The following is a 24,079-nucleotide window of genomic DNA, read 5'->3' as shown; positions in this document are numbered from 1 at the left end:
GAAGTGGGAAGATATTGGCCAAAGGGTAAAACCTTATAAATGATGAATAAATATAAAACTATGGTATACTGTGGCGAGGCTGTGCTGGTGGATATCTTTTAGTTGATTTAAACATTGTCACTGTGAGAAATAGACAATGGACCTTGAAAGGCATGTGAATGTATATATGTATTAAGGATGTATATGTACATCTGCTTATGTCACATGTACACCACATATGTGTAATTGACCACAGAAGACAGAAGAAGGGATCAAGTTCCCTGGAACTAGAGTCGCAGTCCATTCTGAGATGCCTGATATTTGTGCTGGGAAATAAACCTGGGTCTTCCAACTGCTCTTAACTGCTGAGCCATCTTGCCAGCACCCCAAGATACTTTTAATCTTTTAGCAACTATTTGGTCATTTTCTCTTACACTTCAGGATTTTCTTTTAGTTTACCAATCTGATTATCTGCTCTGCTTAACACGTCCTTAGAGATAAAGCTACCTACATGTATCCTACTCCACTTTCAATGCAGAATATATTTGCTGGTGAGAATGATTTTAATTTTTGTTCTCTTACCCTCCAAACATGATGAGACAGGCATAGGCATGAGAAATTTTGTCTAAAAATTTTATTGAAGAGAAGCTGTAACATCAGCCATCGGGTATAATCTAGAAGATTCTAGAGTCTAAAAGAAGTGAAGTTAAGGCACTCTGACTTCATTTGTCAGTGTCCTGGTGCTATTGAAATACAAAACATGACGGAAACTATTAGTGACATTTACCATGTATTATGCCTGCTCCTGCCATCACCTTTAGATAATGTCAGGAAATGATGAAGGCCCATTGGCTTTCATGGTCATGTCTGTGAAGTGAAGAGCAGGCTGCTCCATGGATAAGTTGCATGAAATGAGGAGGCAGAGGAAATGGGCTCGCTTGTTCTCTGGAGGTTCAAGGTCTTGATCACTGACACCATCAGCCCTGCTCCATAGCAGAGCCCTTTGGTCAACGCCATATCCTGCAGGAATTGTCCTTGCTGCCTGAGGAAACAAATCATACGATCATTTCCCCTTATCTTATTCTTCTAACAGGCAGACTTCTCTCCTGGGTCACTGCCACTCAGCCAAGTGTGAAATGTGAGACTCTCGTGATGACCAGGAAGCTACACAGTCACTGAGAGCTGGGAAACCATCAATCCATATTCGTTTCCCTACATGTTACCACTTAGGCAGAAAAGATCCGAGAAAAATAAATACATTTAACAATACATCTCTTCGGGGCTGTAAAACTATCTGTGGAAAATGCTGGCCCTGACATGTTTGGGTCATTGCCATCCACTGCCATCAGCTGGGCAGTAACCAGTAGAGCCATGGATGGCTGGGAAAGTAGGATAACCTGCCAGGCATGTTTCTGACACACCTTCCCTAGGGCCACAGAATTAAAGTCAAAAAAGCTTACCGCCGGTGGCAGAACACACGCTTGTGAATCCTGGTGCAACTAAATCAGATCTCATATGGTAGCTAATTCCTCCAACCCTACACTGGGGAAGCTATGGCAGAAGGATTGCTGCAAGTCTGAGGCCAGTCTTCACTGCATAGCAAGGTAAGGTCACCCAGGCATACATATTAAGACCCTGTCTCAAAACACATTTTTTAAAATAATGCCAAACAAAAAAATAAATTCAATAATGGTAGGAAAATGAAATTCCAAGATAAGCCAAGCACCATGGAAAACTGAGGCAAGGTCAACTGTGAACTTCTTTTTCAGCATCCTTTTAAAACTCTAGTAAACTTTAAAGGAAAACCAGATAGGTGTTTGGTGTGTATTTCTTCCTTACCTGTAATGACTATATTCCCTTTATAGTTGAAAGCACATGAAAATATTTCATCAGTGTGCCCCTCGAGGACCTGGAGGCACTGGCCAGTCTGAACATCCCAGATTCTGGCTGTCTTATCAGAGCTGCCTGTCAGGAGCCGGTTTCCTTGGGGATTGAAAGAGATCTGCAAAGTAGCAAAAGAGATGATAACAGGTTGAGCCTGAGTTAACAATAGACTTTCATCACCCAAAGGAGGGCTGAGCACACATCTTCAATCTGAGTTAGAATTTATTTTAAAACAATTTCTTCCTGGGAGAAAATATAGGGACTAGTATTGAAACTTAGATGCTACTCTCTCTCTCTCTCTCTCTCTCTCTCTCTCTCTCTCTGTCTCTCTGTCTCTCTCTCTCCGTCTGTCTCTCTGTCTCTCTCTCTCTGTCTCTGTCTCTCTCTCTGTCTGTCTCTCTGCCTCTCTGTCTCTCTCTCTCCGTCTCTCTCTCTGTCTCTCTGTCTCTCTCTCTGTCTCTGTCTCTCTCTCTGTCTGTCTCTCTGCCTCTCTGTCTCTCTCTCTGTCTCTGTCTCTGTCTGTCTCTCTGCCTCTCTGTTTCTCTCTCTCTGTCTCTGTCTCTGTCTCTGTCTCTCTGCCTCTCTGTCTCTGTCTCTGTCTCTCTCTCTCTCTCTCTCTCTTACACACACACACACACACACACACACACACACACACACACACACACAGTTCTAACCATAAAAGACCAAAGCACCTGCATACTTTGAATGTTCCTCGACAGATTCTTCCCAAACTGTTCCCTCCTTGCCCACAACAGGGGCAGAACCAGGTTGTAGATGAAGACAAAGCAGCCTAGATCTGTAATGTTCAATGTCACCTCTGCAACACAACGTTCTGTCACTCTGTCCTTTATCTGTGCCACAGAAAGTTAGCAGATGCCCAAGGCAGGGAAGCAAGAGGATGTTTGTCCTTTAACACTCCAAATGCATCACTTTAAGATAATACATTTGGATACTCCTGAGGGTCAGACACACTTCTTCAGTATCCAAGTGGCAGAGGGACCTGCCACTGGCCCTTGTATTCCTCTAGTAAGTCCCAGTTAGAGCCCTTCTATATTTATCATAAGACAATGATTGGAACCACTTCCATTGGAAATGAAGGTGTGAGGAGAACAAAGTTGTGTCTACAAAATGCCTAGCACAGTAAAATCTCTCAGGTGATTAATGATACCATACTCCTCAAAGATATCCTATTGAAATTCATTGGGTCATACACAAAACTGGAATAGGACTGATTGGAAATAGGAAGAGAATCCACAAGAGAGGAAGCAGGACAGGAGAGGAGAGTGGGGATAGATATGATCACTATATATACATGTATGAAAATGTCATACTAAATCTACTATTGCACATACTGAATATAACCTGATGTTTTAAGTGTTTCATAAATTAATAAATGAAATGCTAAATGTTCTAACTTTGTACTCCTTATAAATATTGCCAGACAGTAGTTTAATGAGAAGTAGATTCAAATTTTCCTTATAGTCACATGATCACAAAAGCAAACATGCACTCACTGGGGGAAATTGCCAATCATGATAGTAGCTCCTTAGCCGGACACTCAGGAACATGGCCCAGGCTCCCCTGATGTGTCCTACTTTCTCATACCCTCCTGCCACCCCCTTATTTCTCAGTCCATCAAGTTGTCATTAGCACCCATTGCCATGGATACCAATACTTACCACAGGGCAATGACCAGCAGCAATGAGGACAAAGGATGAAGGGATGGGAAGACACATGGGCAATGTTAGAATCTAGCTATAACCTTCAGAGTCCAGAAGTAATCAAGTTATTATTTCATAAAGAAGGAGAAGATAAGATCTCACATATAAAACCAAATATTTGGGCTGCTCTGGGAAGCAAGAGCCCCCAGCCCCAGGATACTCTACCATGTTCTGGGGACCTATACAAACCTCTCAGTCTCTCACTGAGTAGCTCTATTCTGTGAAGATTCTAAAAATCTGTTCAAAAGACCCTAAGATATAGTCCTGGAGTTTCAAAATGGGTTACGTTATGCTTTGTTAAATGTTTCCAAACATCACTCCCTCCATTATATCTAATTCACAGATCCCTTGAGGCACCACATGGTTTTCTGCATGATACAAACTTGAGTGTTTACTAGAGCCACAAAAAAAGCACTTCACAAACTCCTTAAGTTGCTGAGTTGGGTATTTCAGCTAATTAAATATTTGCTGATGTTTGAAAAGAACACTGTTTTATGCTTTTTTAAGTGTTTAGGCAATCATTTTTTTTTTGCTGAATCAGACAGGACATGCTTAAAAATAAAGGTTTAGATGGTTGAGTTTTAGAGCAGGATGACATAATTAAAGAAATTTTAGATCTCGGATCCAGTACATCAGCTCTGGGGAGGGGGGTAAGGGGTTTGTTTTGGTTTTTGATTGCTTGAGACAAGGTACCATGTTTTGCCCAGGATGGTCTAACTCCTAATCCTTCTGTCTCTGCCTCCAAAGAGCTGGAATTATAAGCATATGTCACCAGGCCCAGCTAACACCTCTCAGATGTAAAGATTCTAGGTGTTGTGTCACCACCACTACGTGTAGCTCCACTCTCCAGGAAATAAATGAGCTGGTACTGTGAAAGGAAAATTAACTGAAATTCTTGGATTCCTAGTAAGTCAACTGTGTGTAGGTGAAGTCTAGCCTGATTCAGTCACAGCTCTGCTGTTCAACAGGAAGCCAACGGTTAGTAATAGGTGGACGGACGATTGGGAGCAGTCAGGAATTTATTTAATGGTAGACATTTAATGGTACTTTTGAGACCAGTTCTTTTGGGTTCAGCCTCCTTCTTAGAGAACCTGACCTAAGGTTGAACTTGAGTTAACTAACAGGCCAGGCCCTAGCTTCAGTTTCCAGGTTACTCCAGAACAAGACTTGTGTCTAACACAAGTTTCCAGGTTACCTACCCAGACCTGTGTCTAGCACCAGTTTCCCCATTACTCCCCAACAAATCTGCACCTCCAGGTTACAAGCCTGCTCCTGATACTTCACTACCTAACAACCACCAATCCAGAGAAAAAAAAGAAGTTTATGATTTGGCTCCCAGCACCAGCCAATCATGTTAAAGGCCATAATGGTCCCCCAATCAGATGTGAAATTAGACTTGGGGCTACACCCTCCTGTCCTGCTGTGTCAGTGATGATGGTGTGGCCCAGGCTAGAGCTTGAAAATAAAGAGACCCTAATGCAACTGCATCGGAATTAGCTCCATGGTGGTCTTTTGGGGTCCACAAGCACTTGGCACAACACTTTACGTGGAAATTCATCTTAAAATGATGATAAAGTACAGACATGACATTAAAACAATCCAATTGACTCAACAGGGGCTCAGCAGCGTTTCATTCTCCCCACCTCATTTGGCTTTATTTGTGCTCTACCTAAATCCATTTACTGTCAGAAACATTGCTTCACTACCTGAGCCATATAATATGTTGGATGTTTTGAAAGTATGTTATGATATGTTCGCTCAAAGGGTTAATTTGCAACCTCTACTATCATAACCTTTTTTTTTTTACAGTAAACACAGTGCTTCAAATGAGATGGTAACTCACCTTTGAGATTTCTCCTTCATGGCCTTCCAGTTTGGTTATGCACTTTCTTGTGGTTGCATTGTAAACTCTTGCTGTTCCTTTTGGAGAGAGATGGGAATACACGTTAGTCCATCTGAAATGCAAGGACTTCATGTTACCTAAAAGTCTATCCTCACACAGATGAGCTCATGGCTGTTTGTCCTTCCTATGTCAAGAGCCGTCCTCAACCCTCTAAATGCAGAGGAGGCCGGACATGATTTGCTCTCTGTCTCTCACATTGTTGGAAGAATCTTGGACTCCCAAGGATAAGAAGGAATGATGTAATAAGTAAGAAAAGAAAATGAAGTAGATAAAATGATTTTAAATGTTATCTCATAATTGGCCTGATTACAAACATAAAGCACACAGCTTGGATGCTTCTCAACCCAGTAATACCAGTTGCCCCAGAAATTTGGGACAACTTAAAAAGGAAGGCTAGGACTCGTTACTAAGTATGTGATGCCCAGACTCCCCATGACATCATAGCCATGTACAAGACAGGATGAGAATGAACTCAGAAATCAGACTGCTAAGTCCACATCCCACCTCTATAACTTCCTAACTCTGTATCCTGACACAGGCTACTGTAGCTACTCCATGTGCTCCTTAGGTCTCTCATCTCTAAAGTGGGGACAGCATTAGACCAGCCTGTGTTAGTTACCTTTTTCTGGACAACAAACTAATTATTTGGAGATAAAAAAATAAATAAATATCATCTCAATACTTCTTAGAGGTTTATAGAATACTCCAAAAAGAAGAAAAGACTATTCTGAAATAATGTTTTGTAGGACCATGAAAGGACAGAATCGATGCTGGAATAAACAATGCAGGTAAAAACTAGAATTGAACTTTAGTAAACTCTTCGCACTGCCCCTCCCCCGCCCTAGCTTGCTGATCCTCCAGACCTGTCTGTCCCCAGCTGCTGCATGACTTCCAATATTCTATGCAATCTAACATTTTATATAATAAGTATGTATGAATGATTATGTCCTGTCTTGCTTCCCATAACATAACTTCATAGGAACTATGCTGAAATCCAAGTAAAATAAACTACAACTGTGAGGTAGCAGGCAAGATATCGAACATATTACACATAGAAAGCGTAGCCTCACTGAGGTCTTCAATGGCATGGCACAGTTAGTACAGAGTTACACATCATCCCTGGGAAGTAAAAAACAGTCTTTTTGTCAAATAATATATGGTACCAGAAGCTGTCGTTGAAATAACATGTCCACATGTGGCTGTACACTGTATTGTACGACAGAACACATGAAGGAAAGTATCACTCATGTGCATGGCATCAGATATGCTTGAAAGAAATGTCATGACTTATTGTAGAACCAAAGTTGGATTTGGTACCTAAACATCATCTTCATGAGATGACAGAGACATACACAGTGTCAGCATACAGAGGAGACTTGGAATAAACTTGGTTAGAAAGCTGTGGGGTGTTTTACCCCACTACTTCCACAGCTCACACTACAGAAACTGGTATAGTCAGTGAGACTGTCTAAATATTGTGCAATGCCAGAAAGGGGTTTTCGGAGAGAAGAAGAAACAGTATGACACAATATGGGATCACTGAGGATATGGAATTTATCCTCACGTGTGTGTGCAAGGCGCCACACAAACACATACATGCTCAAATGTTAGTCATTAATCAAAAGATGGTATATGATATATTTTAATACAGTCATAAAAGATAAATGTATAATACTCATGAATCATAAGTGGACATCAAACATATGTGACATATGACATTTCACCAAATGTGTTTTTCAAGATGATGATGATAGTATCTTAAGTTATTTTCAAGACATTAGATCTGACATAAGATAACATAATACCTGGGACATAGGAAGGTCAGACAGACACAAAGAATCACCAGACAGTAATTTAGAATATGAAAACACAATCTAGTACCACATGTGGCCATCAAAAAGATAACAGAGACAGCGCATCCCACCATTTGTGGTCTTTCTAGACATTAGGCACATACAGTGAAGAGTTCTGTGTGCTGACCAAGAATATAACACAGTATAATATGAGGCCTGACTCTAAAAGAAAGTCAAAAACATTTGAAGAAGCATAAGAAATGATTCATCTTAGTATAGCAAGCATCAGAAAGATGGCATTGACCCTATAAATGCCAATACGGTTGGTTGGTTGGTCGGCTGGCTGGCTTTTTGAGATAGGGTCTCACTATGTAGTCCTGGCTATCCTGAAAGTCAGTAAACCAGGCAGGCCTGGAACTCACAGTGATCTGCCTGCCCCTGGGCCCTTTCTCTAGCCCCTGCTTATAACAACCTTTGTTCAGAGATACAGAACTATGTTATAAGATGTGATATTTTGATGATTGATTTTATGATATTGATTTCATTTATACAAATTTCTAAACTTACACTAAATGGCGGTGTTTAGTGAAGACTAATCCTGTGAGACATATTTTATGAACCAAGGAAGGAATATGATCACAACACAGGAGGACGGAGAAGCAGGTAAAGAACTAACAAGAACTAAAATCATTTCAAAGGATGGCATTTGGATAACTTTTCTTTCCTGATACCAATATTTTCTTTATACCATAGAGATATAGGTATAGGTCTTAGCCAAAAAAAATAGATCACAAATAGAGAGTTCAGGAGAGGCTCACACATGTGGCTCCCACCCCATTGCCCACTCAAGTCCAGTTGGAGAAATAAAATGGCATACTGATGGGATGAGAAGCAATGTTCTCACACTTGTACTTACTCCACATACGGAAGCTGCTGAAATAAAATGTAAAAGCAAAAGCTAAAAATAAATTATATATCACAAAATATATTGCTTTATATTGTATCTTGCTGCACGCAACAAGTTCCCCAAGACTTGTGGGGTTAACGATGTTTTTGTTACTTAATAGTTACAGTAAGAAGACTTCAAGAGGGGCTTTGCTTGGTAAGGGTTCCTTTGCTGGGATTAAAGTAGCATGCCACCATGCCCAGCTTAAATATCATTCTTTATGGTTATCCACAATAAGAAGCAAGTACATAGTGACATCACATATGATGTTTAAGTTCATGATTAATACATAGGGTAGAATATATGGATATTGCAAATCATATAGTATCATAAATCACTATCAAAAAGGGTAGAAGTAGTTAGAACTACAAAGCTATCATAAATATGAATAATGGCAAGGTATCACATATTTGTCACAATAGGTCATACTAAGACCATACCATAACATATAATTTAAATATGAGGCACACTGTGTCTTTGTCATGTGTTTTTTCATGTATATGGAGTAGACATCATTCTGTGACACCAGGAAGTTTTAACCACACACAGCAAAATTACACATGGCTATAGAAGAGAAAAGATAGACTACAGTGCCACATGTACTATTTTACAGTGTATAACTACAATGTAACATGCTGCATAGCTGTCATACATATGACCAACAGAATAGAATCATGCATACTTATGAGATTATGAGGCTATACAGTGTCATGTAATTGGCAAGAGGATGGCAAAGCAGCATTGTGTATAATCTTCAAGGAGATTACACAAGCATTGTGAATAGCTGACACATTCAGTGTGATAATAAACCCAGGAACAAAAAGAGATGAGACATATAGTACATTACCATTATTCAATTCAATGGATGTGACGTTAAGATTATCTATACCAAGCACAGAGTAAGACATTGTAACTAAAGATTTTATATATACATACATATACATATATATATATATATATATATATATACATATATATATATATATATATAGAGAGAGAGAGAGAGAGAGAGAGTGAACATGGCACCATAGGTAAGGAAGACATCAGGATCTGTAAAGACACGTGTGGTTTCTATTAAGGAGATGACACAGACATGAAAAACATTACATGTGACTCTCAAGAATGCATATGGATCCAGGATTTGTGACGTAGTCAACAATGCCCACTGTTCAGACTGGGGCAGGAAGATCACAAGGTCAGGCCATTGGGGCTACCAAGAAAATTCAAGTCCAATTTGGATGAGTTACAGAGATCCTATCTCAAAATAAACTCAGGGGGTATAACTCAGTGGATAAGTGTTGCTGAGTTCACACTAAACTCTAGGTTCAATCTCCCAATAACACACATAGGAAACCAATGTGGCGTGGACACACTGTAGTGACATTCATGGAGTTAAGGCACATGTTTCAACCACCCAGGCTCTCAGAGATGGAGCATGGTATAGAGTTGAGCACATTTCCAAGTCAACATAAATTCCTCCATAGCTTAAACGTGTCAGACGATGACTTACCATCGGCAGACGCTGTTGCAATAAGTTTCCCAGTGTAGTCAAAGCAGCTGTCTAGGATCTCATCGTCATGGCCTGTTAATGTTGCTACACATTTCCCACTTGTAGCATCCCACAGCTGAAATTGGGAGAAATGGAAATCACCAACTAGCCAATGAATTCCTCCCAGAGTGGGAGAGACACACAGTGCTCTTCAATATGACTGAGTCTTGCCAAACAACTGTGCTGAAAAGGACATAGAAAATTCTCTCCCATCAGTTCCACTTTGATCTATGACCTACGACCACACCCAACCATCTGGGCACAGGAAAATCAAAGCAGACATTTAGCCTTTTCTACAATATTAAGGAAGGAAAAAGCATCCCAAGTGGTATTGCTTCAGGGACCAGCACAAAGGGATCTTTTCTGTAACAAAGATGATGAGGGGCTTGACCCCAAACTATGATGACAATAAATGGAAAGCACACCAGGAGATTGAAGGCTTTTTGCATAAAATCAAGTGGCAAGTGGTTTCAGCCTCTCAGTCACTATTTTTGAAGTGAAGCAGGTCAAGGACAGGAAGAAACTTATCTCTGAGGTTCCTTGAGGGTCATGCCAATGTGAAATGTGCATATTAAATAAACAGTGGGACACTGGGTAAATTAATGTGACTTTTCAAACACGCCCTTTCCTGCTTTTGAAAATCATTTTATCACCTCATGGTTCCTTCAAGCTATGGAAACTGGAAACTTAATACAAGTTAGCAATTATTACTTATAAATCAACGTTTAACTTGTATGCCCTCTTTGAAATCTGTTAGTTATCATGATGAATGCCTGACACTGTACAGAGGATAGGGACACCTTACAAAGCAAGGCTGCCTCTGAGCTCACCATGCAGGTCTTGTCCATAGAGCCGGTTAGTATTAGAGAGCAGTCCCAGCTGAACAGGGCGCTGCTGATCTCTGCACAGTGGCCAATTAAAGTGTGCACCTTCCTGCAAGACAGAAATAGTCACCACCGGTAAAAGATGTCCTGGTTTCATCTCTGTTGGGACAAACCACCCTGAAGAAAGCACTATAGGAGAAGAAGGGCTTGTTCACTCACTCCAGGTGACAGCCTGACAGGGAAACCAAGGCAAATACTCAAGCAGCTGGCCACATCTCTGAGGGAAGCCCACACCCCAGGTCGCCCACTTGACTCTGCTTTTGCTCAGATGCTTTCTTCACTCTTTCACTGGATAAGGACACCCCCAGGAAAGGGTGCTCCCCATATGCAGGGTGAATCCTCCCACCTTAATTCACAGTCAACACCATCTGCCACAGAAGTGCCCACTGGCCACCCTTATCTGAATAATTCCTCACTCAGGGTCTCTCTAGTGATTCTAGGTTCAGGTTCTCAACTTGTGGATATCAACCCTTTTGGCAACCCTCTACCTCCGAAAATATTTATGTTACAATTCATAACAGTAGCAAATTGTAGTTGTAAGGCAGCAACAAAAATAATTTTATGGTTGGGGGTCACCACAAATCAAGGAACTGTATTAAAGGGTCACAGCATTGGGAAGGCTGAGAACCACTGCTGTAGGTCAGGTTTATAATAAAAACTCCCACGGGTGCTTTTACTACAACACATGCACATAGGTCAAGCCCAGTTGTGTGAACTAAATTTTTAGTATTTACAACATTACATTTTTTGTAATAAAAATAAAACAGCTCTGCTGTTACTCCAAAAAACACTAATTTCCATAAAAATATACAAAAGTTTTAAGCAATCAAAGATATTGTGATGGAGGCTGGAGAGATGGTTCAATACTTAAGAGTACTCAGTATCCCCAGAAGATCCAGGCTGGGTTTCCAGCACCCATGGCAACTGACAAATACCTGCAACCAGTTCTAAGGGGTCCAGTGTCCTCTCTGGATTTCCTGGGCCCAAACAGGCACAAGCTACACCTGTATACATGCATGGGAAAGACACCCAGATACACAAGATAAATCTTTGCTTCAAAAGGTAATACGACTGTGTCTGACTTAATTCAGTCCCAGACAGTTTCTGGTTTGATCGGAAACATTTCAGATCATGTGTTCATATGTGGTACCCATGTCATAGGGTACCCCATAAAATTGTACAATTATTACATATTAGTATAACTTTGAAAAACAGTGTTTCAGGAGATGGAGATGTGAACTAGTCTGTCTTCATCATTTAACATTTTATACATGTTTTGAGTTGTCACACTGTACATATAAATATGTACAGTTAAAACAAAAGTTTGAAACTGTAACTTAAAGCAACGTTTTATAAAAGAATGGGTAATGGTTCATGAAGGCATTCTAAAACTCTTGTAATCAATGATTACAGCTAGGAAGGCAGCTCCAATGGCAGAGTGCTGGCCTCCATAGAACGAACAACATCCTAGGATTAATCCCAAGTCTGGAAATTAATGCATCAGCACAAGACTACATTCAGGAGATAGAGAAAGAAAAATCAGATGTTCAAGGTCACCCCCAGCTATAGAGAGAGTTGGAGGCCAGCCTGAGCTACATGAGACTGACTCCAAAAGGAATTAATTGGCTACGAAAACACATGAGTGGGTCCCACAGACCCATGGGCACTCAGGAGCTGTGCATCAAATGGTTGAAAACTCCATCCTTCCCTCATGCCTTCTTCAGTACCTCTTGAATGATAGCACTGTAATGAATCCCTCTGTCAAAATTCGGAGTCCAAGAGTGGAGTTTTTCCAACCAAATATGCTAATTTAGCTAATGTGTTCATGAATAAGACCAACAACCATTAGAAAGGAAATTAAAGTTCTTGAACTAAATTAAGTTTGGGAAATTCACTGAGTTTTAATTCATGATATTCAGCCGTACCATAATAAGATGTCATTGAATCTTGATTATAGAGTGCATGGGACTAATAGCAACTGCGTAACCAGGCTCTGTGTAGAAGGCCTTCTCTATGAAGCTGCCTTGTATTATTTCCCCAGAATTATGCAAAATCACTTATTTTGTGGATCAGAAATACACTAGAGAATCAACTATGGGAACTGGAGAGGTATCTCATGGTTAAAAGCATGTGCCACTCTTGCCAAGAACCCAAGTTTGGTTCCTCAGACCTACATGCTGGCTTTCAACCATGACCATACCAGACGCATTGTGGTGCTCATACATACATGCAGGCAAATTACGAAAGACATAGAAGAAATAGTCAACTGTGAGTTATACTCCTTCTTAGGCAAGGCTAAGCTAATATATAACACAGAATCTTCTTAACCCCTGACACAGGTCAACAATATCTAGAAAGTTACCTTCCAGTACTAGCGTCCCATACTACAACTGTGTGGTCAAAGGACCCTGTGATGATTCTGTCTCCTGAGGTGTCAAATGACAAGGAAATGATTTCTGCCAAATGACCCTGGAAAAGAGAACAGATACAGATGTCTACATGTGTAGATAAAAGCACGTAGATCAAGAGTATATGTGAATAAGAGTATAATAGGTGGTAGAGGAGAGAAAGCTGTGGAGAGCAACAGGAAATCCTGCTGGGCTGCGCTGGGCTGGACTGGGCTGGGCTGGACTGGACTGGACTGGGCTGGGCTGGACTGGACTGGGCTGGACTGGACTGGGCTAGACTGAACTGGGCTGGGCTGGGCTGGGCTGGGCTGAGCTGGGCTGGGCTGGGCTGAGCTGGGCTAGGCTGGGAGGAACTTTATATGTGCACAGCTTTCTCTGCAAGGTGACAAAGTTGAGAGAACAGAATTTGGTGACATTTGCAGAGTAAATCAGCAAGGTTCATTCCCTTGCACACGTCAATCAGGTTCACTGCAGAACAAGATGTCGTAGGGCAGGAGTGGGTTGTTTTAGAAGCAAAAGAATGCATTTGGGGAAACTAGAAGGAGTCTTCTGCATTATCCCAGAAAGAGTTAAACTGGGCCATTTTCATGTAGATGTGACAATAAGTGGTGGCCAAGAGAAAACAGTAGATGGGATAATCTAGTAACTTTAAAAGGGAAGAGACTCCTGTGAGAGTGTGGTGTGGAACTGATCAGTGTAGGCAGTGCCGACTGTCTGTGATCTGACTCTCCCTCCTCACACACTAGTCCTGGGGATCCCACTGTATGATGTCATATGAAGAAGCTCCTCCTACAGCAAAATCTGAGAGCCTGAAAGAAGATCTCGTTTAGGGTGTGAGCTTCACTTTCCTAGTTATTTCAGTAAATACAATTATATATTTTATTTTTATTAGTTTCCTTTTGTTTTGCTTTTGCACCATATCCTTGAACACATAATCCTCCTGTCCCAACCTTTGACCTGCTAGGATCTTTCTTTCCCTCTCTCCCCCTTTCCTCTCCTTCTTCTCCCCCTCCCTCTTACCCCTTGCCCTTTCTCTTCTCTGTCTGTCTGTCTGTCCTCTGTGTGTGTATGTACATGTATGTATATATGTGTGTATGCCAAGTGTGTATGCAACTATATCTGTCATGTGTGTGGTGTGCATATATGTGCACATGTATGCTATGCAGATGCACTTACCTTTGGAGGCCTCTGTGGAGACCAGAGATCAACTTCACATGTATTTCCTCGTCACTATCCAACTTAGTGTTCTTGAGACTGTCTCTCACTAGACGTAGAACTGACTGTTACACTAGGCTGGCTGGCCAGCAAGTGCGCAGGACCCAACTGCCTCTACTGTGGAGTGCTGGGGTCACACATCTGTAACCTGTTATACACTGACGTGCAAGGAATCTGACTCCACTGTCTCATGCTCACTCAGAGGGATGTTACCTGCCGAAACATCCCCTCAGCCTTTGATTGTCTTTATAAATAATAAAATAGCTTAAAAGCTCTTTTACAATTGATTTGCTGCCAAGGTGAAGTGTAGCTGAGCCCCCCCCATGCACATGGGGGCTTTCCATCAGCAGACAGGTGCGCATGTGCAGAGCGGGACTCAGGTTGCCAAGCAGAGGAAGCAAGGTCAGTAGGAGAAAAGAATAAGTAGAAGCCACAGGCACAATGAAACTCCATGTTCAAGAAACTCTGCTCCATATTGATATTAATGATGCTGGGGCCTTGGGTTTTAAATAGAAAAGCTGTTGAAATAACTTTTAGAATATTTTTTTCTCCTCTTGCTTTAGTGTAGTTTTAATTTTGTTGGGGAAAGTATCCTGTTTGTATTTGTTTGATTTGAGTTTTAAAAATTCACTTATACTTTTAAAAGGACGAGGAAGCCAGGAGCCCCATCCAATAGTTCCCACTCCTTACAATGGTGTTGTAGCTGCTTGGGTTGGGTGGGATGAAGAGGAGGGTGACAGGTCCTGAGAAGGTGTCAAACATAAGGTGTTGACAAGCAAGACCAAAACCCACAGGCATCCTTTCTGTGGGCCATGCCCTTTGGCCTTTGTGCTTCCCGTCCCTTACCCTGCTTATTCCGTGTAACCCAGAACTGAGCGTGAAAGGGAAGGAAGAGAATGAACCATAATCACAGAAAGTATCTTCTGGAATGGCCTTGAAATGCTGCGTGTTCCAAACACAGCTCCTGCCCGTTTTCTTTCAGCCAGATGGAGGAGAGGTGCTGAGATTATGTGGTGTACGTAATGAAAAAGAAAACCTCTCTGGTTTCTCCAGCACCATCACCGGGGTCTGTCCCAATACTCAGCAAGCCAGCTTTAACATCTCCCACAGTCTAAAAGCCAGTGGCTCGAAAACCTCCTCTAACATAGCCTTCATTTTATAGCGAAGCGGAACTAATAATCCACACAAATGGTGGTCTTATCAACAACACGGACATACGGTTAGAGTGACCACTTCCTCTCCACTCTGAATGTCCCAAAGTTTGGCCGTCGTATCCATACTTCCCGTGGCAACCACTGTGCTCTGAGGGTTGAATGATAAACACACCTACAACACAAAGAACACGGAATCATGACTGTCTGGACGCTTATTATGCATGGAAACTCTTGATTTAGGTTTAGTGTGTTGTGTGTGATCACACGAAGCCATCAACAGTAGGAAACCTGTGATCTACAGGTAGAATCCTGGGCGATCTCCTCCTTATCCTTCCCATGCTACCTACTCTGTCACAGGCTCCCTTTGCAGTTTGCAGAACACAGAATGAAAACTAAAGCATGGCCCATCTCCTGCAGGTCTCAGGCGAGGGGCTCTCTGGTGTCCTTGTAGCTATGATGGCGGTCCTTCTGAGCATGCTTTGTAGTAGTTACCTGTGACATCGCTCACACTGTCAATTCCACATCCTGGATGGTCTTCCTACAGGCAGTCCTTCCAGTCCCCAGACTCATGCCCTTGGTCTTCCCGTTAGCAACTGCGCCTATGGCTTTATCTTCATTACCAATAGCCCATCTCTGGTTACAGTGCCTGAGTACGCTCATCCGGCTTCTCAATTGCCATCCCTTCCTGGTCCCAGGATACCTCTGCCTCGTCTCCTGGCCTATCACTACCATTCAATTGATAACCCTGGAAGCATCGACACCTTCAGCATGCTCAACACTGTTACTCTCGACCTATCAAGTTCACTCTGTGCAAACTCCTAATGCTAACTCTATCCAGCAAGGGCTTGCAGTCGTCCACCCTCCCTGCCTCATCACCCAACCACGGGAGCTATAACAGCCTAGTAGAGACCGGTGATGTTACTCCAAGAGCCTTTCTTTCTTCAATCTGGAGACCCACATTATTAATGTGGTAGCCAAGTACCTCTGACTCCACTTCATTAGCAGTTCTTCCTGCCCCATCTGCCTTAGGACAGCCTTCACCATTGGATCACATGGATAGCAGTAAGATCCCCAGCTACCTCAGGTCTTTCCTGCCTTCCAATTCTCCTTTATAATTCAATAATAATGATAATAATGATAACAACAAGAACAACAATAACATCAAACAACCAAGTCTGGCATAACTCTCCCAGCTAGAAGGTTTCAAAGACATAGCATTCATTACTCACAAGATAAAGCCCAGAGCCCCTAGTATGTCATGTTAGTCCCCTTAGATCCACCACATGACTTTTGCCTGCCTCTTGTGCTCATTCACTTCCACTTAATGTCCTGGCTTTGGTTGGATAGAGACGGACAGAGACATAGCGTCATTAACTCGGGAAGCTGTGCATCGCAAGGGACCTTTGCCCTTCACCCTGGACCAGGTGTAGCAGCCAATTGAGCCAGGGTGTGGCACAACCATATTGTATATTCCATACAGGTCATCTCAGGGGAAGGGTCAGTTCTCTGGACATAGATTGCTACCTGAATACTAAGAAATGAACCCTGGGTGCGAGCTCCGAGCACAGAGGAGTATTGATCGACCCCTGTGTCGCGAAAGCACATGCCCCTTCTCTATCATTCTTTCTGGACACCTTCCCTGGCCAAGGTCACTTGATTGTCCCCACTCCTATAACCCAAGGTCGCACACACGCTTCAAACACAATAGATGCCGGATCTTTGAATGTATTTGGTGATGTGTCTCCTCCTTCTGCTGAACTGAAACTGCTGACTGACAAAACCCTGCATCCAATCCCGTCAGGCATCCCACAACTGCCTTCCAGATGTTGTATACAGACAGCTCTGGGGCTTTTGTTTTGTTTTGCTTTTCCTTCTTTTGAGCCCAAGTTAGCCTAGAACTCCCTATGTGGCCAAGAATGACTTTGATCTGGTTTTCCTGCCTCTACCTCCTAGGTGCTGGGATTACAGGGACTCCTTACCACTTAGCTTATGCGGTGCTCAGAATCAACCCATTGTGATGCTGCTAAACAAGGACCTTACCAACTATGGACAACAGTACTGTCAGTGCCTCAGTTTCCCTAACTGTACCTCAAGATGGCTCACTGAAGGACCAAACCTAAGCTAGTATACATCAAGGGCTTGAGAACAACAGGGAGTGGCACTGTGGAGTAACCGCATCGTCCCGTGTCTACACAAAACCCTAAACCCAAGGCAGGCTCTTGTTGAATGAGTGATGTGACGTGAACCTGAAGGTGGGTGACAACCAAGTTTGCTCCTAATCCAAGCAGCCTGTTTGTTCTCCAGGATGCTCACAAGCTCCACAGGTGCCATTATCTCACTAATTATCATAGAGCGTATACAGGTGAGGGGGGACAAGGATGCCCTAGTATTGAGAGCTGTTTATTTAGTCTTAGACAATGTGTACAAGCCTGAATCCTCTCAAAATACACAAAATGATCAGCATCCATGTTCCCCGTGTTATCTTGATGACCTCATCAAACCTCATTGAGACAATTCTCTAATAATAAGCAAATAAAAGTCAGAGAGCATGGCTGCCCCATCACGCTTACATCCCAATCACGTGTTTCGTGGTTACTTAGTCAATGCATGGCATTGGAACTGTATCTGTGAGCGGTTAAATCTTCAGTAGTGAGAATTACATCTATTCTGCTTTGGACGATGCATGCAGACTCAAAATACTGGATCAAAGCTTGAATATTCAATATAAAAGTGATCTCCGCTCTTGAGATGGAATCCTAAAAGAAAAGGCGTCACGAAGGAGGCTTCAGGATGTCAAATGTACTCACGATCTCTGCTGTGTGGCCCCTGAAGGTGTGGTAACACTTTCCCGTCTCAGCACTCCAGAGTTTACAGGTCTTGTCGAAAGACCCTGTGGCGATTTTGTCACTGAAAATTTTCAAACAAATTAGAAAACAAATTCAGCCACCTTGCACAATACACTGAACTAAGACCAGACGTACCCAGCTACCAACCATCCTACTTAGGCACACACTGCACTGTTAAAGCAGTAAGTAATTTTGTATTTGTTCTGGTAACAAAATCAAGGTCTAATAATTAATGCTATCAATTCATAAGTATAGATGTTAAATATGCTTCATTATAGATATAAATATATTTTGTAATTATTTCAATTGTTGAACTAATGTAATAACAATGTAACTTCAGAAAATTAGCTACATGAATACCAATCATCTCTAGCCTTAGCTGTATGGACCTAAACTCTGTTATAGGTGTACAAAAGGGTGACACTAAATTAAATGGGAAAATGTCAAAGAGGTAAACCTAGGTAAGCATGTGACTGATAAAATGTTGAGAAGTTGACCTCAGTGATTCCTTGAGAAAACAATACCAAATTATTCCTGTTATAGAGGGAATCTAGACTGGAAGACTAGAATCCTATGGGCAAAAGAGATGGTCCAGTTGGTCCAAGTATTTGCTGTACAAGCTTGAAGACCTGAGTTCAAGGCCCAGGACCCATATGAGAAAACCACATATTTGGGCTGGAGAGATGGCTCGGGAATTAAGTGCATGCTCTGTTGTTGAAAGGGACCTGAGTTCAATTCCCAGCACCATCATCAGGTGTGTTACAACTCCAGTTCTAGGAGATGCAATCCCCTCTTTTGGTCCCCAAAGGTACTGCATCCGCACACACACATGAGCACACACAAGCATATACACATAATTTTAAAATTAAAATTAAGAAAATCGGAAATATCCAGGCATTGTGAAAGAGGTATTTTTGAGGAGGTAAGAACAACAGGTCCTTGGGGCTTTGGGTCCAGTCTGCACAGCCTACTGAGCAAACTCCAGTTTGGATATAATGAGACACCTTATATCCAAAAACATACTTGAAATACACATCTTGAATACACGCGCATGCACACACACACACCACTTTATTCTTTGATGGCTGTCTCAGATTCATTTTCTAAACCCCAAATGAGATGATGTGCTAAGGAAAACCGTACTTTAGCTCATAAATAAATCATCAGGCAGGGACAACAACTCTTTTCATAATTTGACATGTGGATTTTCATCAGAGGCACAGGTAGAATTTAATAGAACAACCAGAATCTCTGCCTGTCTCTAGAAAACATTGTTCACTCACAAGAATAGCATGCCGGTTAAATAGACAACTGAAGAACATTTAGTAAAATTAAACATTTCTCCAGCATTAAAACAGTATCATTTGTGATTTCAACACTTTTTCATTTCTACGAGTTAGTTTAATTAAGTACCATAAAATTTTCATTATAATACAAAAATGTATGCATCAAAGTCAATTTTCTGCAATTTAATTATACTAGTTAATTCACCCATTGTACCCATTTAAGCTTATTGTGCCATCATACTTAAGGTGTTTGGGGAGTGATCTAAAAGACATGATGACAGGAGAATCCGCATGCCGATTGTTTTTTTTTTTTTTTTTTTTTTTTTTTTACAGTCTAGATTTTTTATTTATTTTTGTACAGTAAGCCACGGATTCACAGGGAATGGGCTCTAGCAGCACAGGCTCCTCCCCGTCGGTCCTCACAGCGCATGCTTCTCTGGGTGGAGCCGGCTGTTGAAGCTAGGTGCCTTTCTCTTTGGCTTCCTTCTTTTTTTCTTTTTTTTTTAATTTATTTAATACTTAATAATAATTCTTTGGTTTCCGGGCAAACATCCCCCTCCCCCCTCCCCTTCCTTATGGGTGTTCCCCTCCCAACCCTCCCCCCATTGCCGCCCTCCCCCACAACAGTCTAGTTCACTGGGGGTTCAGTCTTAGCAGGACCCAGGGCTTCCCCTTCCACTGGTGCTCTTACTAGGATATTCATTGCTACCTATGAGGTCAGAGTCCAGGGTCAGTCCATGTATAGTCTTTGGGTAGTGGCTTAGTCCCTGGAAGCTCTGGTTGCTTGACATTGTTGTACATATGGGGTCTCGAGCCCCTTCAAGCTCTTCCAGTTCTTTCTCTGATTCCTTCAACGGGGGTCCTATTCTCAGTTCAGTGGTTTGCTGCTGGCATTCGCCTCTGTATTTGCTGTATTCTGGCTGTGTCTCTCAGGAGCAATCTACATCCGGCTCCTGTCGGTCTGCACTTCTTTGCTTCATCCATCTTGTCTAATTGGGTGGCTGTATATGTATGGGCCACATGTGGGGCAGGCTCTGAATGGGTGTTCCTTCAGTCTCTGTTTTAATCTTTGCCTCTCTCTTCCCTGCCAAGGGTATTCTTGTTCCCCTTTTAGAGAAGGAGTGAAGCATTCACATTTTGATCATCCGTCTTGAGTTTCATTTGTTCTAGGCATCTAGGGTAATTCAAGCATTTGGGCTAATAGCCACTTATCAGTGAGTGCATGCCGATTGTTTTAACTGCGATGTAAAACTCTAAGTGCAAACAATGTCACAAACTCTGTTGCCACCCTCTGCCACTCTGTCAAAGAAGGCTCCATGCCTTGTGAGGGCTGAGGGTCCTCTGCCTCTGAGGGTGGCCTTCTGACCCTTTGCAGTTTGCCAAAACAAGCCTCGTGGAAAGCACGATCACTGTCCCACTCCCGTGTTCACAAGTCTCTGTGAGCAGTCCAGTCCTGCAGGAGAGAGTGTGCCTTCCACAGCATGTGCTGACCACAGCCCTGTACCTCTGCGGGAAACAGTCACTTTAGAGACACATTGGCTATGGGGCAGCTGGTGAACCATTGGCATAAAAGCCAAAGCTGGCCCAGCTCCCTCACCCTGGTATGGCCATCAGGCTTGCACAGTCAGGGCTAGGATTCATGTGTGTCACCTTTAAAGACACCTGAGCCAGGAGAAATCTCCCTGGTTCCCTCCCCTTAGTCCTTCAGTTTCTTACCGATGTGTTCTAGTCGCCCCGAAGATAGCAAATCCCTCACATTTATTTTTTTTTTTTTAGTTTCAATTTTTAAAGCGCACACAACACACACATGAGAGAATTGAGATAGATTCCTCAAACTATCTTCATTAGCGGAAAAAATCATTCGGAGGGATCAATCGTGAAAACAAAGCAACACAAAAACAACAACAACAAAAGCCACAATCTTCAAATTTATACACTAGTGTGGCACTCTTGTAACAGAAAGCCAAGGACTCTGAACTCATTAAACTGACCCCGAGTTAGCAAATTAATCACCTGTGCTGAAAATTCTGACTGAATCCCCACCATTTTTAGCTTTGTTTTCTTTGAAATGAAATAAGAAAATCCATCTCATTGAAGAGATGGCTCTTAGGTGAGTAAAGGTGCCTGCTGCCCGGCAGGACGACCTGAGGTTGATCTCTGGGCCCCCACGTGGTAAAAGAAGAGAAGTGAGTCCTGGGAAATGGAACATGTCCTCTGACCTCCACATACTCACCTTGGCTCCATCCATCCACCCATCTATCTATCTATCTATCTATCTATCTATCTATCTATCTATCTATTCTGTCTCTATCCATATCTATCTATCTACCTATATCTATCTATCTACATCTCTATGTTATGTGTGAGTGTGTGAGTGTGCTTTAAAAACTGAAATTTAAAAAATTAATTGAACATGTATTTTAAATGTTTAAATAGCACAAGAAACCTAAAGGATTTAGATCCACAGGAGGGACCCACAGAATCCACTGGGTCTTACCCACAGCCTCACTCGGGAGGAATTTCTCAAACACTTTCCTTATTTGCTTTCCTAGAAGATGGCCACTCTCTTCTCACCTTTGTACCTCAGTAGCGTAGGCAATGGTTTTCTTTTAATTATTAAAGATACTTAGCATAATTGAATTCACTGGTAATTTCCACAAGTATGGTTGTTGAAAGCACAGGCTTATGGACATACAAGTACCCGTCAATACGCTCAGAACCTCACCACAGAAGAGTCAGGCACAGCGATGGGGTGCCTTGTGGCTACAGACACCCATGATGCCATGGGCGTCTGAAACATGTGGTGGGTAAGACCAAGGGACACTGTCAGTGTGCCAAGTCAGGTAACCCGAGATTGGCCTGAAAGGGGCCTCTACTGTCCTTGGCACCATTGTTTAGAATGTTACTATTTGCATAATTTCCTCTGGCCTGCAAGACTGAATGTTCATCTACAAAGGAAAGAAGCCATGCTGTGCAGTAGGTGAGTACCACTCTCCCCAGAGCCACCAACAGGATGCTCTACAAGAACCACTTCCTATCGCAGATACACAGTAGATTACAATGCGCTTTCCTTCCCTTCACCAACCAGGAGGCAGCGGGAGGGCCGCTGAAGGGGTGAGCGAGTGACGGAATGGACGAGCATACCCGTACGGATTGTTGAAGGCTATGGCATAGACCACATTCCTGTGACCTTCCAGGGTGTGCAGCTCCTCTCCAGACGCTGTGTCCCAAACCTTGCATGTCCGATCGTAGCTTCCTGTGATAAAACTAACAGAGGGGATAAGAACACAGTGCATGGTGAGCGTGGCGGGCAGTGTGCTCATAGATACCTTGGTTTTGGTGTTTTGTTTGTTTGTTTGTTGTTTTCCTAAGGATAACCCCTTTGTTAACCCCTGGTATGCCTTTTAATATTGGAAATCAGACATTCAGAACAAAAAATCAGTTTCAAGTTTTTTGACTTAAAGTGTGCATTGTAGTGACTTTTATGAAACTGCAAATGCTGTGATGTGATTAGGATGAAGCTCCCAGTTGTTGGATCATAGCTTTGGATGGTGTCGTTCACCCTCTCTTCCTCTGCACTCTACACAGTCTCTGTAACTGTGTTCTGCAATATAAAAACACACATCTGTGTCACAGCCATTTGGCTTGTGCTACTTTATTACAGCAATCCGGGGAACTGATAACGCATATTTACATGTCCATATATGAAAACAATCGTTTTATCTCCACTTTCCTAACCAGACTGCCCGATCCGAAGCTGAGCAAAGCATTCTCTGAATGTGGCATTGGTGGTTCTAAGCATTGTACACCAAAACACAAAGCTAGATAGAAAGGCCCTCTTTGAACCGACCCAGCTAGCCATAGTGCTGCCCCTGATTGGCAGCTCCCACAGCCAGGCAACGAACCAGGCGCCCAAGTGGCCTGCCCCGAGACTGCTTATTCTTGGCTGTAGCACTCGATTGATAACTTAGGTGCTTCTCACACAAAAATGATAACTTTTTATTAGAAAAACTTGGGTCAGAGCAGTGGGAGCAAGTGCTTGTATCCGTCCTCCACAGTTAGCAGAGTCAGGATATCCACGAGATGGACACATTAGGTCTGTAGGTAACTGAACTATTTGAGAAACCCTCAGAAATGTTCATCCTAATTGATAAAAGTTAAAAAGAACAAGGGGACCTTACCAGGAGCCTGCTTTGTTGAGTGCCACGTTGGTCAGGGGCAATATGTGTGCTCTGAGAACCTTCAACAGAAGAAAACACCATTTATTTTAGACTCGGACCAAATTAAATGTATCTATTTTAACTTTAAACAAAGGGTGACTTTTGATGTATTCTTAGCCATAGGTCATGGACAAGATCCTCAATAAACAGACAAAAGAGGAATAAAAGACAAACTGTCCTCTCAGTAGCCACAGATGATTCCAAGGAGTAACGGACTCATTTTCTGTCAATACCAATTTACTATTAAGATGAATTGTGGTTACTGAAGAGGATTCCAAAAGGCACTCT

At 42.4% G+C, this 24,079-nt stretch overlaps 1 protein-coding gene across 1 annotated transcript in view; it reads right to left on the bottom strand.

Annotated features, from left to right (window-relative positions):
* Positions 1 to 598: 598 nt before the first annotated feature.
* The window catches only part of Daw1 (dynein assembly factor with WD repeats 1), a 37,078-nt gene continuing 13,597 nt past the window's right edge, over positions 599 to 24,079 (bottom strand). The window contains exons 4-13 of the mRNA NM_001025025.1: positions 23,753 to 23,811; positions 22,716 to 22,838; positions 18,247 to 18,346; positions 15,504 to 15,611; positions 13,025 to 13,131; positions 10,609 to 10,711; positions 9,740 to 9,854; positions 5,431 to 5,507; positions 1,819 to 1,981; positions 599 to 1,021 (exon numbers count right to left, since the gene is read on the bottom strand). Of these exons, the coding sequence (NP_001020196.1) occupies positions 987 to 1,021; positions 1,819 to 1,981; positions 5,431 to 5,507; positions 9,740 to 9,854; positions 10,609 to 10,711; positions 13,025 to 13,131; positions 15,504 to 15,611; positions 18,247 to 18,346; positions 22,716 to 22,838; positions 23,753 to 23,811 (990 nt within the window). The 3' untranslated portion in view covers positions 599 to 986. The remainder of the gene's footprint in view (positions 1,022 to 1,818; positions 1,982 to 5,430; positions 5,508 to 9,739; positions 9,855 to 10,608; positions 10,712 to 13,024; positions 13,132 to 15,503; positions 15,612 to 18,246; positions 18,347 to 22,715; positions 22,839 to 23,752; positions 23,812 to 24,079) is intronic.

Source organism: Rattus norvegicus, chromosome 9 (assembly GCF_036323735.1).
Source record: "Rattus norvegicus strain BN/NHsdMcwi chromosome 9, GRCr8, whole genome shotgun sequence".
Classification (NCBI taxonomy): Eukaryota; Metazoa; Chordata; class Mammalia; order Rodentia; family Muridae; genus Rattus; species Rattus norvegicus.
The sequence above is the reverse complement of the archived record's forward strand: the minus strand, read 5'-3'. Positions and strand labels throughout refer to the sequence as shown.